General features: G+C 42.5%; 1 protein-coding gene across 7 annotated transcripts in view; it reads left to right on the forward strand.

Moving 5' to 3' along the window:
- The window catches only part of shank3a (SH3 and multiple ankyrin repeat domains 3a), a 321,036-nt gene that overhangs the window by 228,921 nt on the left and 76,002 nt on the right, over window positions 1-16,113 (forward strand). For all 7 annotated transcript variants that reach the window (XR_008393930.1, XR_008393928.1, XR_008393929.1 and 4 more), the window contains one exon: window positions 2,813-2,997. Coding sequence is in view for 4 of the 7 variants with exons in the window: in XM_053678126.1 (XP_053534101.1) it covers window positions 2,813-2,997 (185 nt within the window). In the remaining 3 variants the exon portion in view is untranslated. The remainder of the gene's footprint in view (window positions 1-2,812; window positions 2,998-16,113) is intronic.

Raw genomic sequence — 16,113 nt, forward strand, 5'->3', positions numbered from 1 at the left:
TTCTGAATTCATTCTGCTGCAAGCGTCATGAGTTACATCATCAATAAAGATTAGTGAGAATGTTCCAAAAGCAGCCATGCAAACCCAAGCCATTACGCTACCTCCACCATGTTTCACAGATGTCACAGATTTTCTTTGTCATAAAACATATCTACATATAAACACCAGGAAACAAAAGCTGAAATTTTAAACTCTTCTCGTATTCATCTTTTGATCCATCTCAAACCCAAATGTCTTCAGTCTACAGCAAAAATGAACAAATGAATCGGCCTTGCCGTTCCAATAGTTTTGAAGTGGACTGTATACTTTGATAAACAGTGTTATTCCTGGATGGATTAGAAGTCTTCATGCAGAAGCACCTACACTTGACAGAAAAGACGTGCGTTTTTTGTGCAGTGTTCTAAGTGTAAGCACTTGCACCTCAAATATTTAACATTAATCATATGCCAGGTTATTTAATTTTCCGCCCGGGAAGCAGCTTTTATACACAGTGCAGGCCACATCTGAGTTTAAAAGATCATTTTCAGATCGTGTTCCGGTTTTCTGGACCTCATCTGATATGAAAACGGCGTTCACTCAGGGTCTGGATAGAGTGCCATAAGCAGTGTTTGATCTTTATGAATGAAGCCCTGGTGCATTTACCCTCTTGATGCAAGTGTTAACTCTAAACTCACTCATGTCCTGACCACAAAAAAAAAAAAAAAAACGACTTCAGCACCACTTTCTAATACTAAGCAAACTTTAGTGCGGTTCGGTTCACAATTCAATTCAACCTCGACACAAATACAGGAAGTGAATAAGAGCCTTTTCCAAAAAAATTTCAGAGCACACAAAGAAAGTATCGATTTCTCTCTCATTTGGAGTAAGCTCTCTCTGAAATGAATAGATGAGAAAGTGCGCTTAGGATCGTGTTTTATTAAGCATATTAAACTAAGTAAGATTATATTTAGTTCAGTATAATTAAACGAAGCATTCAGCAGTGGGCCTGAGTTCAAAAAAAAAAAAAAAAAAAGGTCACAGCCAGACATCTATGTGCATGTGGACTGATGTGTGTGAAATGGGATGTTACTGCAGAGCCGGGTGTTGATTTTCAGTGCTGTTTATTATGGACTGGCACTTCACACTGATCGATATGGAATCAGAGTGAACCGTGACAACAGGAGCCCTCACTCTGTGTCAGCCTTCTCTCTCTCTCTCTCTCTCTCTCTCTCTCTCTCTCTCTCTCTCTCTCTCTCTCTCCTCTTCCAGTGCCTTCATTCCCTTCTCTATCATTATCTCTTAAAAGCCCATCTTTCTGTTCTCTGCCCTGTCTCATATCTCTTCTCTCTCTTTACTCATCCTCTTATGTTTTATGAGTTTCCTCTCATTCTCTTCCCTCCACTCTTTCTTCTCTCTCTCTCTCCCTCTCTCGCTCTCTCTCCGTCTCTCGCTGGTTGCTGTACGTTTGCAAGCTGCAGTCCGTCCGCTCCATGCATCCCTGCAGTAATTGGAAAGCCGTCACCGTGTTCAGCATCCAGACTGGAGAGAGAGAGAGAGAGAGAGAGAGAGAGAGAGAGAGGTGGGACATGAAGTCTGAGTGTGTTGATGGATTTTGCTGGTGAAGGAAAACAGTAAATGAATCAGGGCTTTTTTTTGTACAGGAAGCCTGATAAGAGGAAAAAAGAACATAAATGACTCAAATAAGAGCTTGGTGAAAGTTAACAAGCTCGATGCTGGTAGATGACAGAGAGAGTGCCGGAGAAAGGGCAAGAGGGAGAATGAAAGAATCACAGCTGGAGTGTTAGGAAATCAGGGGGTAAAGAAGCAAACTGTTGTTGCGTTGATAAGCAAACATTTAGGGATGATGTACAGGTTATTCTGTCAGTGTTACTGTAAGCGGAGGAAGAGAGATGTGTGTGTGTGTGTGTGTGTGTGAGAGTGTGTGTGAGAGTGTGTGCATGATGAATGGGCAAGTGGGAAGGCTCTGAAATGAATGAGACAGACGTAGAGCAGCGGCTACTCAGCCTGCAGCTGCATTAACATTCAGAACCTGTCTCTCGACAAGAACCAGGGACGGATGAAGAGAGAGAGGGTAAGCAGCTAGCAAGCTGTGGAAGGAAGGAGAGAGAGAGATGGAGAGAAATTGCAGGAGAGGGGAGGGCAGGAAGTCTGAGAGGAGAGGGAAAGAGAGAGAGAGGAGGGGCGTGTGTTGATTACGGCAGTAGGAGCTGTGTGTGTGTGTGAGTTAGTGTTTGCGTGGCTGGCAGTTTAGGGTGGGGGGTACATCACACTCCCCACGCTAATCAATCCAGACCCCCCGGCACCGGCGCGTTGTCATCGCTGACGCTTGGCGTGCGGGTTAGAATGTGCAGAGAGGGAGTGTGTGTGCGGGAGTGTGTGAGCCCAGGCACGGCGAGAGAGCGCAGCCGCGTCAGCACGAGCCCGTGTGTGTGTGCGTGCGTGCAAGCGAGAGCCGTGGGGAGCGGACATGCCCAGCTCGCCCGAGCTCTCGGCACGCCGCACGACAGGCAGCCGCTAACGGGTGTGAGGGAGAGGGAGGAGAGGAGAGGAAGAGGAGAAGGAGGAGGAGGAGGAGGAGGAGGAAAAGAGCGGGAGATCAGCGAGCTGCTTTTGCATGACGGCCTGGCCGGTCCAGGACTATTGAGAAGAGGACCTGCACACACCGAGCGTGTGTGTGCGCACGCACGCACCTGTTTATGTGTGTGTGTAGCCACACACGCCCGCTCGTACTTTACGGGACCATGTCAGTGACCACCGCATTTGGCTACCAGCTGCCTGGCATCACCACGGTAACCTATGTTTTTGTTTACAGCCCTGGGACGGTGCAGCGGGATGTCAGCCCTCCGCCCGCCGGGCCCTCGCACACCCTCGCCGGTGCCCGCGGGCCCAAACGGAAACTCTACAGCGCCGTGCCCGGGCGCACCTTCATCGTGGTGAAGCCCTACACACCCCAAGGAGAGGGAGAGATCCAGCTGAACCGTGGAGAAAGGGTCAAAGGTTAGTACCGCCTCCCTGTCACGCCTGTGAGCAAGTCAGTCCTTTCTATTGCGTCGATATATTTGTTAAGCAACAGGATGAAATGTGGATGTAGAGTGTATCGAGACTGGAGTATGAGGATGTGTTGTCAACACTGTGATCAGTTTTGTCACAACATGCTTTCTGACGTTACTCTGGGCATCAGGGGCTGGTCTACATCACTGACCGACTACATGTTTATGAAAAAATAAAAAAAGAAAGTATAGTAACAGGTAAAAAAAAGTTGCATGTTTTACTGATAACTCTCATTTTATCATTCATATTCGCCCTAACCCGTCCCATCATGCACTATGGAAAGAAAGGGGGCGGAGCTTGTAGCGTATAATCATCTGTGGTGCTAATTCTGCCCCTGTATGAGAGGTGTTACTGAGCTACACGTTAATATGAAAAAAACATAAACGTTGTTGGTTCAGTTAGCTAACACCAGACCGTTCGCCTCACTTACTCTGTAGACTTTAATAATGAAGAGTGCATACCTTAGTTGATAGGCGGTGTGTGTGTGTGTGTGTGTGTGTGTGTGTGTGTGTGTGTGTGTGTGTGTATGTATGTATAATATGATACACTGTGCTGTAACAGTGGTCCGTGTATGCTGTTAATCTGGTAGCTAGTAAAGTCACATGTCCAGCCGTAGAGGGTTAGTGGAGGTGTTTACATTTAGCACTGACTGTTCATTCTTTACTAAGGTCTGACATCTCATTCTTGTGCAACAATGATCGAAATGACATCACGAACAGAGAAATTAATGGAATACACGCTGTAGTACAGTGTGTGTGTGTGTGTGTGTGTGTGTGTGTGTGTGTGTGTGTGTGTGAGTAAAAGAGAGTGAAACTAACAATTTTGAATGAACTCAGCTAGATACCCTGAAGGGTTCTCACTCTCTCTTTCTACCTTGTTTATATGTGTGTGTGTGTGTGTGTGTGTGTGTGTGTGTGTGAGTGTGAGAGAGAGAGAGAGAGTATGAATGTGTGTGTGTGTGAGAGAGAAAGTGTTTGTGTGCGTATGAGTATATGTGTGTGTGTGTATGTATGTGTGTGTATGAGTGTGTGTGTGTGTGTGTGTGAGAGAGTGTTTGTGTGCGTATTTGTTTGTGTGTGTGTGTGTGTGTGTGTGTGTGTCTACCATTGCTCATGTCCTTGGCCTATGTATTATGTGTTACTTTGCTCTTATTTCGATTCATGCTTCATTACAGTAAACCACTCAGGTGGTTGGAAGGTAAAGAACATTGCATTCATCCTACTGCACAAGCATCATCACTCATAATCACACACACACACACACACACACACACACACACACACACACACACACACATACTAATCTCCCCACCTTTCCTCTCTTACTGTCTGTCTTCTCCTGCACTTCATTTAGATCTTTATTTCTGTTGTTCTGTACAGTTTAATTTTGTTTCATGTAAAACATGTTAGCCTTAATTGCACTTAACTGCACACACACACACACACACACACACACACACACACACACACAAGCACCTATATTTATACTGTGCACAGATCCTCCATATGAGAACAGCAGAGGTCACACTCACCCCATGCCTGTGCTTTAGTGCTGGGCAGCAGGTGCCAGTGAACCTGGCGAGTGCCAGGACAGCCACTGTGCTGCCGGTGGATGTGATGCTATGATTTCCTTTTGTTAAAAAATTTGCCAGCAAATCCATATGCCAGAAATATGTCACAACATTCTGACGTAACAGGGCCATATGCTTAAAAAAAAAAAGAACAACAAAAAACCCACAATCATAGTTTTCAAATGTTTCCCCAACAACATTCAGCACATAGTACCGTTAAACTGGATATAATGTGAAAATTGTGTTTTTTTCAATCTCTTTAGAGTAAAAAGAGTTGCAAGAAAATGCGAGAAAACATAGTGTAAAAGTCAGATCTGTACCTAGGTTAATTTCTTCAAGTCCCTATGAAGAGTCTTAAAAAGCACAACGTTATTCGATGTGTTGACGTAATTTTCATCTGAAACAAGAAGCCAGGGAGTGGCTCCTCCCCCTTTGAAAAAAAAGTAGTAGTGGTTTTTAGCTTTCCTCGCAACCTGGGCCAAGCCGTACTTGACGGTTAGTGCCCTGTGGTGAACATCCCAAAATTGGTGAAGGAATCATCAGAAAAATGGCTGTCACAGAGCCGTGCGCTGACAGAAATACCTCCTTCTTCGAAGTGAATGAATTTAAGCCATTTACTTCTTAACCAAGTTACAGTTGGAAAAATGAATAAAACGCACGCAATCGAACAGCCAAGCACATGTTAACGAGCCATGCTCGCTGATATGATTTCTTTCACTCATTAACGGCAACTTCACATTCTAGAGAGCATTTGATTGGACAGGAAATCTGATGAGAAGCTGAAGTGCAGAATGATGTCATCAAAATTGTTGATCCATATTGGTGGAGAGAGACTGTAAATGTTGAATCTTCTATATGGGAATATATTCATACTAAAACAAACAAAACTTAAATTTTGACTTCATGGGGACTTTCAGTTTAGCGGCAACTTATTTTTATTAACCATTAAAATTACAGACAAGTTTTTCATATACACCCCATGGAAAATGTTGGCGTTTTTGACATACTGTATTTGGAAAAGCAAACACTTGTTCCTCTTTGAAACAGTGCCTATTAATAAAGTTGATACACTCTATCAAATGACACATAAAACTGACATTTTGTAGTCATTTTCATAATTTAAATCATAATCATAATTTTAAAAAAAAAGATCAGTTACATGGAAAAAGTAAGTACACCCCTACATGTTCAGGATTGGGTGCCAGTGATTAGAACATGCTTAGGGAGTGCAGGTGGAACCAGTCTTATTTATACTCCTCTCATATCTAGTGTCTGGTGTTTCTTTGTTATTGAGGTGTGTAGGTGTGTCTTCATGCCAAGATCTAAAGTGCTCTATAAGGCCTTCAGAAAAAAAGGTTGTGGATGCCTATGAGTCTGGCAAGGGATTTAAAAAGATCACCAAATTATTTGTAATACATTATTTCACTGTAAGGAAAATCATCTACAAATGAGGCAGATTTCAAACTACTGCCAATTTGTCCAGGACTGGCCGATCCAGCAAATTCAGCCCAAGAGCAGCCTGTCTGATCCAAAAATAAGTCTCCAAGAACCCCAAAATTTCATCACAGGATCTGCTAGCAAGTCTTGCAATGGTTGGTGTCAAAGTGCATACTTCTACAATCAGAAAAAGATTGTAGAAATTTGACCTGCATGGCAGGCGTGCCAGGAAAAAGCCTTTGCGAGATTACAGTTTGCCAATGAGCATATAGGCAAAGACCAGGCCTTTTGGAATAATGTGCTCTGGACAGACGAATCAAAGATAGAGTTGTTTGGCCACAGTAACAGCAGAAATGTTTGCTGCAAACCAAAGACAGTTTTCCAGGAGAAGCACCTCATACCAACTGTGAAGCACGGTGGTGGAAATGTTATGGTTTGGGGTTGCTTCGCTGCCTCAGGGACTGGACAGCTTGCATTCATTAATTCAGCTATGGATTCTGCATCATATCAAAGAGTGTTTGAAGATAATGTGAGGCCATCTGTCCAAAAGTTGAAGTTGAACCAATAGTGGATCTTTCAGCAGGATAATGATCCTAGGCACAATAGCAAATCCACCAAACAATGGCTAAAGGGGGAAATACAAACTTCTGAGGCTAAGGATGTACTTAATTTTTCCACAGAAGAATATCACATCTATTGATATTTCTATAGAAAAAGCTCATTTTCCTTGTGGTTTTGTTCAATATCAACTTCGTTAATAGGCACTGTTTCAAAGATCAAATGTTTGCTTGTCCAAATATGTCAAAAGAAGCCAACAATTTCCATGGGGTGTACTTATTTTTTCACATAACTGCATTTTAGTAGTACGCACTTTGATCGGACAATGTCTGCACTTGATAAACAGTTCAAGTGTTCTTGTGAGCTAACACTAGCTACTGAACACTTGCAAAAAAAAAAAGCCTTGAGAGATGTCCTCATGCAAAGCAGTAATTAATTTTTTTTCAATTAAATTTTTTTCTCAAACCATCATCCTTACTGTTCATTTCAAATTGTGATCTTCTCACTATGATCATGTTTTATGGGGGGGGGGGCATTTTACATTGTTCCATCCATTTCTGTACATGCATGACTATAGAACAAAGCTCCGTGCCATTGTTCTCCAGCTTCATGAACGCCCCGAGCCCCAGCGGCCGTGATCTCACCACCATCACTCTCCCGATCCATTTATAATACCCCTCCTCTAATCTGCATTCATTAATGCAGAAGTTACTGATAGTGAGAACCATCGTGACTGCCCCATTTTCAGAGCAGCACAGGCAAATTCATCTAAAAGGCTGTAGAATGACATGCACCCCAGTCTGATTACACACCTTTACTGAACACCTGAGATTCAGAGCTCAAGCTGCTATAACAGGATCTGGAACTGATCTGGGAACAGAATTTGTTTCACCTCTTGTCTCATTGTTTGCAGTTACTAATTCTATAAAGCACTTTTTTTTCACGCTGGCTGAAAAAATAATTAATGAGGAGTGAAATCTAATCGCCCCCAACTTATTTTCGGGGCCTACAGATCAGAACGAGATAATGAAAATTGCTTCACGTCCTGTAATAGCTGTGTAACTGAAGCTCACGTCGTTTAGGCAGAAGGGTCTGAGGTCATGGTGAGGATATGTTCCTTGGATTCAAACTAGGTTTGTTTTGATTGCTTAGCATGTCAGTTTATGTTGTCCAACACTATCATGCTGTGAAATCTCCCACACGTTCTCACACTTTTCCTTTCTCTAACAGAATTGCTCATCGCTCCTTCTCTCACGTTCTCCCTCTCTCATTGTCTGGTGTTGACACTGGGGAAAATGCACATGAAGAAACCCTGCTTGGTTATCATGAGTGTTTCCTCAATTTCCTATTTTGGATCTGTTCATTTATCCCCAACTCCCATTTTCCCGGAATATTAAACCTTTTACAGATTCCTTTTTAATGCATGGAGAAATGTAGAACATGTAAATGCTGTTTTAGCCGGTTTTGCTGCTGAAGCTCCAGCTTGGGCTGATCTGGATTGTTCTGGACTTTTCTAGACTTCTGGATTGTGGACCTTCCTGGATTCTACTAGACTGTCCTCACTGCAAACATCCTGAATATAGATAGATTTATCTAATATTTTTTCATTTTAAGAAATAATGAGACTTATTCCTCCCAGTTCTCTGGTTTCTGTTTCAGTGGGTGGATTGGCTCCTCTGAATTGCCCCTTGCTGTGAAGTGTGTTTGTGTGTATGTGGTGTCCCATCCAATGTGTATTCCCACCTCGTGCTCAGTGTTCCTGGGATAAGCGCTGCATCCAACGTGACTCTGACAAATTACTGTTTTGCCTGCTCTAACAAACCTCTGTCTACTTGGAATGAGACTGGCAATTAGCTGATTGGTTGAAAGGCAACATAAGGTCACAACACTACTCTTGACTGTCCTGGAAACCCGTAGACTCTCTTATATCTGTCTTTACAGTTTTGCACTCGTCTACACTGGCACTTCTAGGACACTCCAGACTTCCTGACTCCCTGTAGCTGTATTCACAGGCCATGCAGGTCAGTAGTTGTTTCTGAAGAAAGGGAGACCACTAGATGCTACACTAGAGGATCTGATTGATGAGCTATTTATATACTCTGATCAGCCATAATATTAAAACCAGGTGAAGCACCAAGGGACAAATTGTAATGGCTAGATGACTGGGTCTGAGCATCTCCAAAACGGCAGGTCTTGTGTGGTGTTCCTGGTATGCAGTGGTTAGTACCTACCAAAAGTGATGCAAGGAAGGACAACTGGTTAACTGGCGACAGGGTCATGGGTACCACAGACTCTTTGATATGTTTGGGGAGCAAAGGCTAGGCTGTCTGGTCCCATCCCACAGAAGAGCAACTGTAGCACAAATTACTGAAAGAAGTTAATGCTAGCTATCATAGAAAGGTGTCAGAAGACACAGTGCATTGCAGCTCCTAAATGGGCATGTGAGCATTAGAACTGGAGCATGGAGCAATGGAAGAAGGTGACCTGGTCTGACGAATCATGTTTTCATCATGTGGATGGCCGGGTGCATGTGCATTGCTTACCTGGGGAAGAGATAGCACCAGGATGCACTATGGGAAGAAGGCTAGCTGACGGAGGAAGTATGATGGGCAATGTTCTGCTGGGAAACCTTGAGTCCTAGCATTCATGTGGCTGTTACTTTGACCTACCTAAACATTGTTTCAGACCAAGTACACCCCTTCATGACAAGGGTATTCCCTAATGGCAATGGCCTCTTGCAGGAGGATAATGCGCCATGCCACACTGCAAAAAAATATTCAGGAATGGTTTGTGGAACATGACAAAGAGTTGAAGGTGTTGACTCCAAATTCCCCAGAGCATCTGTGGGATGAGCTGGACAAACAAGTCCGATTCATCTCGCAACTTACAGGACTTGCTTGCTTGCAGGATCTGCTGCTGACATCTTGGTGCTAGATACCTCAGCACACATTCAGAGGTCTTGTGGAGTCCATGCCTTGACGGGTCAGAGCTGTTTTAGTGGCACATGCGGGACCTACACGATATTAGACAGGTGGTTTTAATTTTATGGCAAATCAGTGTGTGTGAATGCATGTCAGACACACTGTATATCTTGCTGCGTATTTAAGGTAGAGAAAAGAATAAAAGAGGACATTTTTCAGTAACTGTGTTGCATTTCCCACATTCTTAATGCCAGTTTCTTTTTTATTCTTCTTTTTTTTTTCGGTTGATGGCATATTTAGAAAGCCAGTCTGAGGACAATGATGATGAAGGTAATCATACCCCTTTACCATGTCTCTAATATGGTCATGCTGTAGGTTTAGAAAGAAATAGATATAAAGGACATTAGGAGTAGACCTTAAAGTGTTTTCTAGATTGTTGCTCTTTTAATATCACACACCTCATAGTTTTTTAACCCGCATTTCACACCTTGGAGTTTCTGACTAAACTTGAATAGTCTATTGAAAGTTTGAGACGTCCAGGTTATCTGAGGTCAAGACAAACCATGTACTCTCCAAACTCCAGCTCTTGTCTTTTCAGTGAAGGGAATTCACTTGACATTGATCACTATCAGTATACTGGGGTTTTACACTGTTGTCGAGAGTCTCTTGTTGCATACATGATTGTTAATATTCTGCACACATTGAATGTCTCAGAGTCATTAATCATGTTTGTGAACGTCTAATCCGGCTGTTATTTGCGGCCGTTCCATTTCCATGGCTGTCTGGAAGATGAATAAGTACACATGAAGGAGAATCGGCTCTTTTGGTTCCATAAACAGGTGAGAGAATGGGAACGGCTCTGAGGAACTGCTATAGCCCAGTACCGTACTCACTGAGCATTCAAAGCATGACTTACTCGCAGATCTGCTCAGAGATCCAAGTAATAGTTGTGTTGTTAGGCATACGTGTCTTCTTTTCTGTTGACTATATCAGTGTCGTATTGTCTGTTTTATATGAAGCATTCGGAGCACAGCATTTTGAAGTGTATGGATACTCAATAACAATTCTGTAGAGCAGTATATGAATCTGAACGTGTAATATGTCCTCGGTATAATAAATATAGAAAGTCTATAATGCTTGCGCATACATAGTTTGGAGTTCCTTTCTAAAATCAAACTTTCTGCATTGTCAGAATTTCTACCCATGATGTCGAATGCAGCTGTCATTGTATTGAGGAAATAAGCACGCATGTTCCCGTATCTTAGCAACAGGTGCCTCTGGTTCACTTTCATATATGCTCTTGCCAAATGATGTGGCATTTGGACTGATGCAAAAAATCTCTCTTTGGTGAGATTGGGCCAGGATTTGGACTTTGTGACCCAAATAGGCACTTAGGGAGGGATTTAGTTGTCTCTGAGGGAGCACTTGCAACTTCAATTTTCCCTGGAGCCAAATAACCTATTCAACCGAAGACGAGTCTGTTTTCTGTAATAGTGTCTGCGTTGAAAGACTGTACATTATCTCTGGTTCATTTGTACACATATCGGGCTAGGAGATACTGCGGCTTATTACATGTGTTGTAAAGATAGAGGCATATCAAGATGATGTGTGTGGATAATGTGAATTAGCTTGCTCTAGTTTTGATTTAGACTGATTGAATGTGCACTGTATTCAGGAAGTGTATCCACTGTAAAGGAGATGTTGTGTCTGCTGGTAGTATTATCAGATGTTGTCTCACCAGCCCTTTCATAGCATAACTGTACTTTTGTGTTGACTAGTGTTTATATGTGGATGCTGTGGCCTTTTGGTAAGTCCAGTCTTAATAAATTCATTAGTTAGCCCACTGGACAAGTGTATGCGCCATGGTGCTGTCCAGTCTTTCTTTTGTTGCCTGGAAACGTCATAGGCAGTGTATAGGGGCGGTGGTGGGTTGACTGTTAAGCCTCTGGGTTATTGATCAAAAGGTCAGGGGTTTTAGGCCATTGTTGGGCCATTGAGCAAGGCCCTTAACCCTCTTTGCTCCAGGGGTGCTGTATTATGGCTGACTCTGCGCTCTGACCCCGAACATGCTGGGATATGCAAAGAAAATTTATTTCACTGTGCTCTAACCAATATGTGACCAATAAAGACTCATTAAAATATAGTAGTTAATGTAATGTAATAGTGTACAGTATGACGAGCTAGTAAGTTAATTAATTAATACCAACTAAGGGAAATGAACGAGTATGATTATGTCGCACATTGCATTGTCACCCTCAACAAAAAGTTGTGGACCAAACTTTCAGCTGTGTTTTGTCATCATGTGAGTCTAGCTAATGCCTTTATTTCCTCTTAAAATGCAAGGTGACTGCATGTTGTGCTAACCGGAAAGTTATACTCTATGACAGCTTTACACTGAGCTTTATTTTGTCAAACTTTGTCACCTGCTAAAAAGTCATCCACGCACAGTAATTACACCACCCAGTAAAAAAAAAAAAAAATCACGTTAGCAATCATCACTTAGTAAGATTGGACCTCAGTGGACGGGTCTATCGCAGGAGTGTGAAGCACGTTAAGTTTAAACATAGCCGCTTTCCAAAACAAAACTTTTGCTTTACGAAAGACAGTAAGGAGTAGTTTTTTTCCTGTACTTTTTTTTTATCTGGTTGTTGAATTTGTCTACTGGGACGCTGCAAATTAAAAACTAATAGCCCGGACACAAAAATCTGCTTGTCCCAGGCGCCCGAGGTAGTGATTCGCCCACAGTTATATCCATAAGGACACTAGGGCGGAACATGAGGTACGGGGCTGAAACACACTGCTGGTTATATGTATGGCCGAGACAAGATGCAGTAAAATATACTTAGCTAGCTGGCTCACTCAGACAGCAGGGTTGTGACTACAGATTTACGTTCTGAAAAAGAAGGACAATTACCTTTGGAGGGAGAAAAAGCCTGAAACACACACACACACACACACACACACACACACACACACACACACACACACACATTAAAGGAATGATTTGGCAAAAAACGAATTGATATAATTTTGTACTTACCCCAAATACTGGCACTCAGCCTGGACATTATTGGTACCCTTATTTTTGCACTGGGACTACGTGGCTAGACAAATCTGAGTCACACAAAATCTCCACCATAAATAAGTGCCCACACACCGTAGATGCATGACTCAACCCACATCCCATTCTTCAGTAATGTCAGACTTGTGATGTGTGATGATTTATGACACAGTGTACTTGACTAAAGCCAGCCACCTCAGACAACCTGTAGTAATTTTCTCCCCATAGTTCAATTTGGTATCATCACGTATACTGTAGTTGTATACATGTCACTTGGCACTGAGCCTTAGAGCTCCCGTGCAGAACTAGGGAAACAAAAATTGGCAAAAAAAAAATATATATTTTGTGAAAGGCTGTGCAAATTAGCATGATCTTTTCAAACCAGTCATTCCTTCACAGTGCCATTTCCAACATGATTGCTAACATCAAGTTCAGCAGTGCTGCGTTGAGTATTTGTGTGTTCAAAACCCTATTTGATTAAGTGCGAGTATCCTTTCACTCCCCACTTCTCTCAATACTCAATTCTCTTTGCTGTTTTATTCTCTTCCTCTCGCGTTCTCCTTGTCTATCCTTCTGGTCCACTCTTTTTTTAAAAAAACATTTCATTATCCTAGGTTTCTTTTCTCCTGCCCTACTGCATGATTAATAATGCACTGTTAAAGAAGAAAGGGAGCTGTTTTATACCACTGATTAGATCTGCGCACATGAATAAGTGTTTGTGTGTTTGTCTGTTTGATTAATTGGCTTACTATTAGCTTGATGGGGGATAGACCGAGCAGGCACACAGCGATATTTCGTACTGATTAACAGATGGCTGATTAAGATCACTTGTTATTAGGATCAATTATCATTGTTTCTATGTTACCATCGATAGTGACGGCACTCTGTTAGGTCATGTAGTCTTAGCATCTATAAAATACAAGCATGTGTAGCCACGTTTGCATTAGTATGTATATACTGTATGTGTGTTTGTGCTGGGTCTTTAATCACAAGGTTAATGTGGATCCAACTGCAGCGTAACTTCCTTGTAATAGTGCAGCACCTGTACCCCTGTATAACCTTACCTGTTCTCAACCCACTGCCCCCTGCCATCCACACCACCTGTCTCTCTCTCTCTCCCTCTTTTACACACACACACACACACACACACACACACACACACACACACACACACACACACACACACACACACACATTCATCTGTCCCATATTTTCACACCAATGGCCCTGTGCTCCCATACACATCCTGCCCAAGACACTATGCATGTCTTACATCATCTCTTTCTCTCTCACGCTTACTCACTCTCTCTTCTTCTCCCCGTTTCTATTTCTCTTTTTTCTTCCACCAGAATAGTTTCTGACTGTGGGTCAAAAACGGATTTAAGACACATAGTGATTTATTACTGTCGATTTCCTTCCTTGCAAGGAGTTCAACTTTAGCTTTGTGTGTGTGTGTGTGTGTGTGTGTGTGTGTGTGTGTGTGTGTTGTGTGTGCGTGTGTGTGTGTTTGTGATCCTTTTTGCACTAGCCTCACTGACATACGCTTTGAGATTTCTTTGAGTTTTGACATCTAGCATGTTGTAGACTTCGGTCCTGTCTTAGGCTCAAAGTGTCCAAGCTTACTGAGCCTCTAACTGTTCCCAAGGACAGACTAGAGGCACGCACAAAAGCCGATCGATTAGCTGTCTCTGATTGATGTGCCGATAAGCCGAGTGTCATGGATGGACTGGAAAAGGCTGTGGGTGTGGGCCAGATGAGGTTTAATTCTGCGACAGCCTTATTCTGACTGGAAAGACACTTAAACTCACAGGAACGATCAGCAGGTCCAGACTCTTGTCCAGACTATCTTTCATACTAGTTTTACAATAGTTACTGAATAGTTCGCTGTAGTTACTGAATAATATGCTTTAAGGTAAATAATGGTATAGCAGAGTGGTACTGTACATCTGTATAGGGTAACATTGTCGTGGAGTTTACTACCACTGACAATACTCAGTTTTATTATTTATAAATAGATACACATATTGATGACAAATTAAATGAAAACCAGTGGCTCTGTTGTGATGTGGGGCGTTTGTTCATTTTGCAAATCAATGCAAAGTTCTTCTGACTCATCACCTTTATCTTCTGATGAAGCCTTTTGATCCTGATGGGTCTGGTCTTGTTGAGGATGACTCCGCCCCCACCCACAAGGCACAAGGGCTCACCGAACAATTTGATGAGTATGAAAATGATGTAAATATGTGCTATGGCCTTCACACTCAACAGATCTCAACCCAGTTAAACAACTGCATATGTGAGATTATGGAGCGACATGTTAGACAGTTCAAGGCTTTTTGTTGTTGTTGTTGTTGTTGTTTTCATTAAGTGGCAGTTATTGTTTTTTTGCTGTTTTAAAAATCTCTTTATATACAATAAAGATGAATTCCAGTTCACACATACCTTATTCATATGTATATTAATATGTTTAATGTATATTATAAAACTATATGTGTATTATGTATAAGAAACTGCAATTAAATAAAACCAGTTTGGCAGTGGACTCAGACGTTTGAGTTTTGTTGTATGTTCCTAGAGCTGTTTTTCTGTATTTCAAACAGGAAGTAATTAATTAGCTCATTATTCACTATTCATCATTAACTAACTGAGTAGGCACCAACTGAAACCCCACTGCAGGCACTGGATGTAACAATTTTATTCTCTACTGTTTTATCTTTTTATTCTCCATGGCAATGTTCCACATTGTCTCCATTTCTCCCAACCTAACTGCACATTGTTCACCCTAACACATAAGACCGAGTCACAAGACTCCCAGTGCCCATCAACCATGGAAAAGAATGCCTCGTTCAGATGGCTGAGTGCATGGTTGCAGGTCTACTGCACCTGTCTACATGCTGTCAGAGCAAAAAGACTCGATGGCTTGTCATCTTTCCTACTTTCTTTTATCTTTCTCTGGGAGCTAGAGAGAGCAAGGAAAGAAGAGAAGCAGAGCAGTTTCCATGGCTGTATGTTAATAGACTCTGTTCGCCGCTGAAGCATTTTAAACCATTAGCTCTTTTAGCACTCTAATGAAACCAGTTTGCTTTTCTGTAGTAGTATCAGATGGTACTATAACGCATTGGTCAGATGGAACGCAAATAACATTTGGCCATGGGAAAAGCCACTTACTCGAATGGGACAGAACACAGAAACATAAAAGAATCTGCTTCCAGTAGCAGGTCTTTTCTCTCTGTTTGTGAACTTTGGAGTAATTTTGGATTAGGCAGGGATGGGTTAGGGGTGGTGTTCGATTGTGCAAGGGGATGAGGTGGGAATGGTGCTGGAGTGAGCAGGTATGGGGTGGGTGTTAGAGAAAGTGGGTATGGGGTGGGGATGGGGCGGGGTGGGTGTTGGAGTGAGCGCAGATGGAGTGGGGAGGGTGTTGGAATGAGCAGGGATGGGGTGGGTGTTGGAGTGAGCGCGGATGGGGTGGGGAGGGTGTTGAGGTGAGCAGGGATGGGGTGGGGAGGGTGTTG

This window comes from Ictalurus punctatus, chromosome 4 (assembly GCF_001660625.3).
Source record: "Ictalurus punctatus breed USDA103 chromosome 4, Coco_2.0, whole genome shotgun sequence".
NCBI classification, from domain to species: Eukaryota; Metazoa; Chordata; class Actinopteri; order Siluriformes; family Ictaluridae; genus Ictalurus; species Ictalurus punctatus.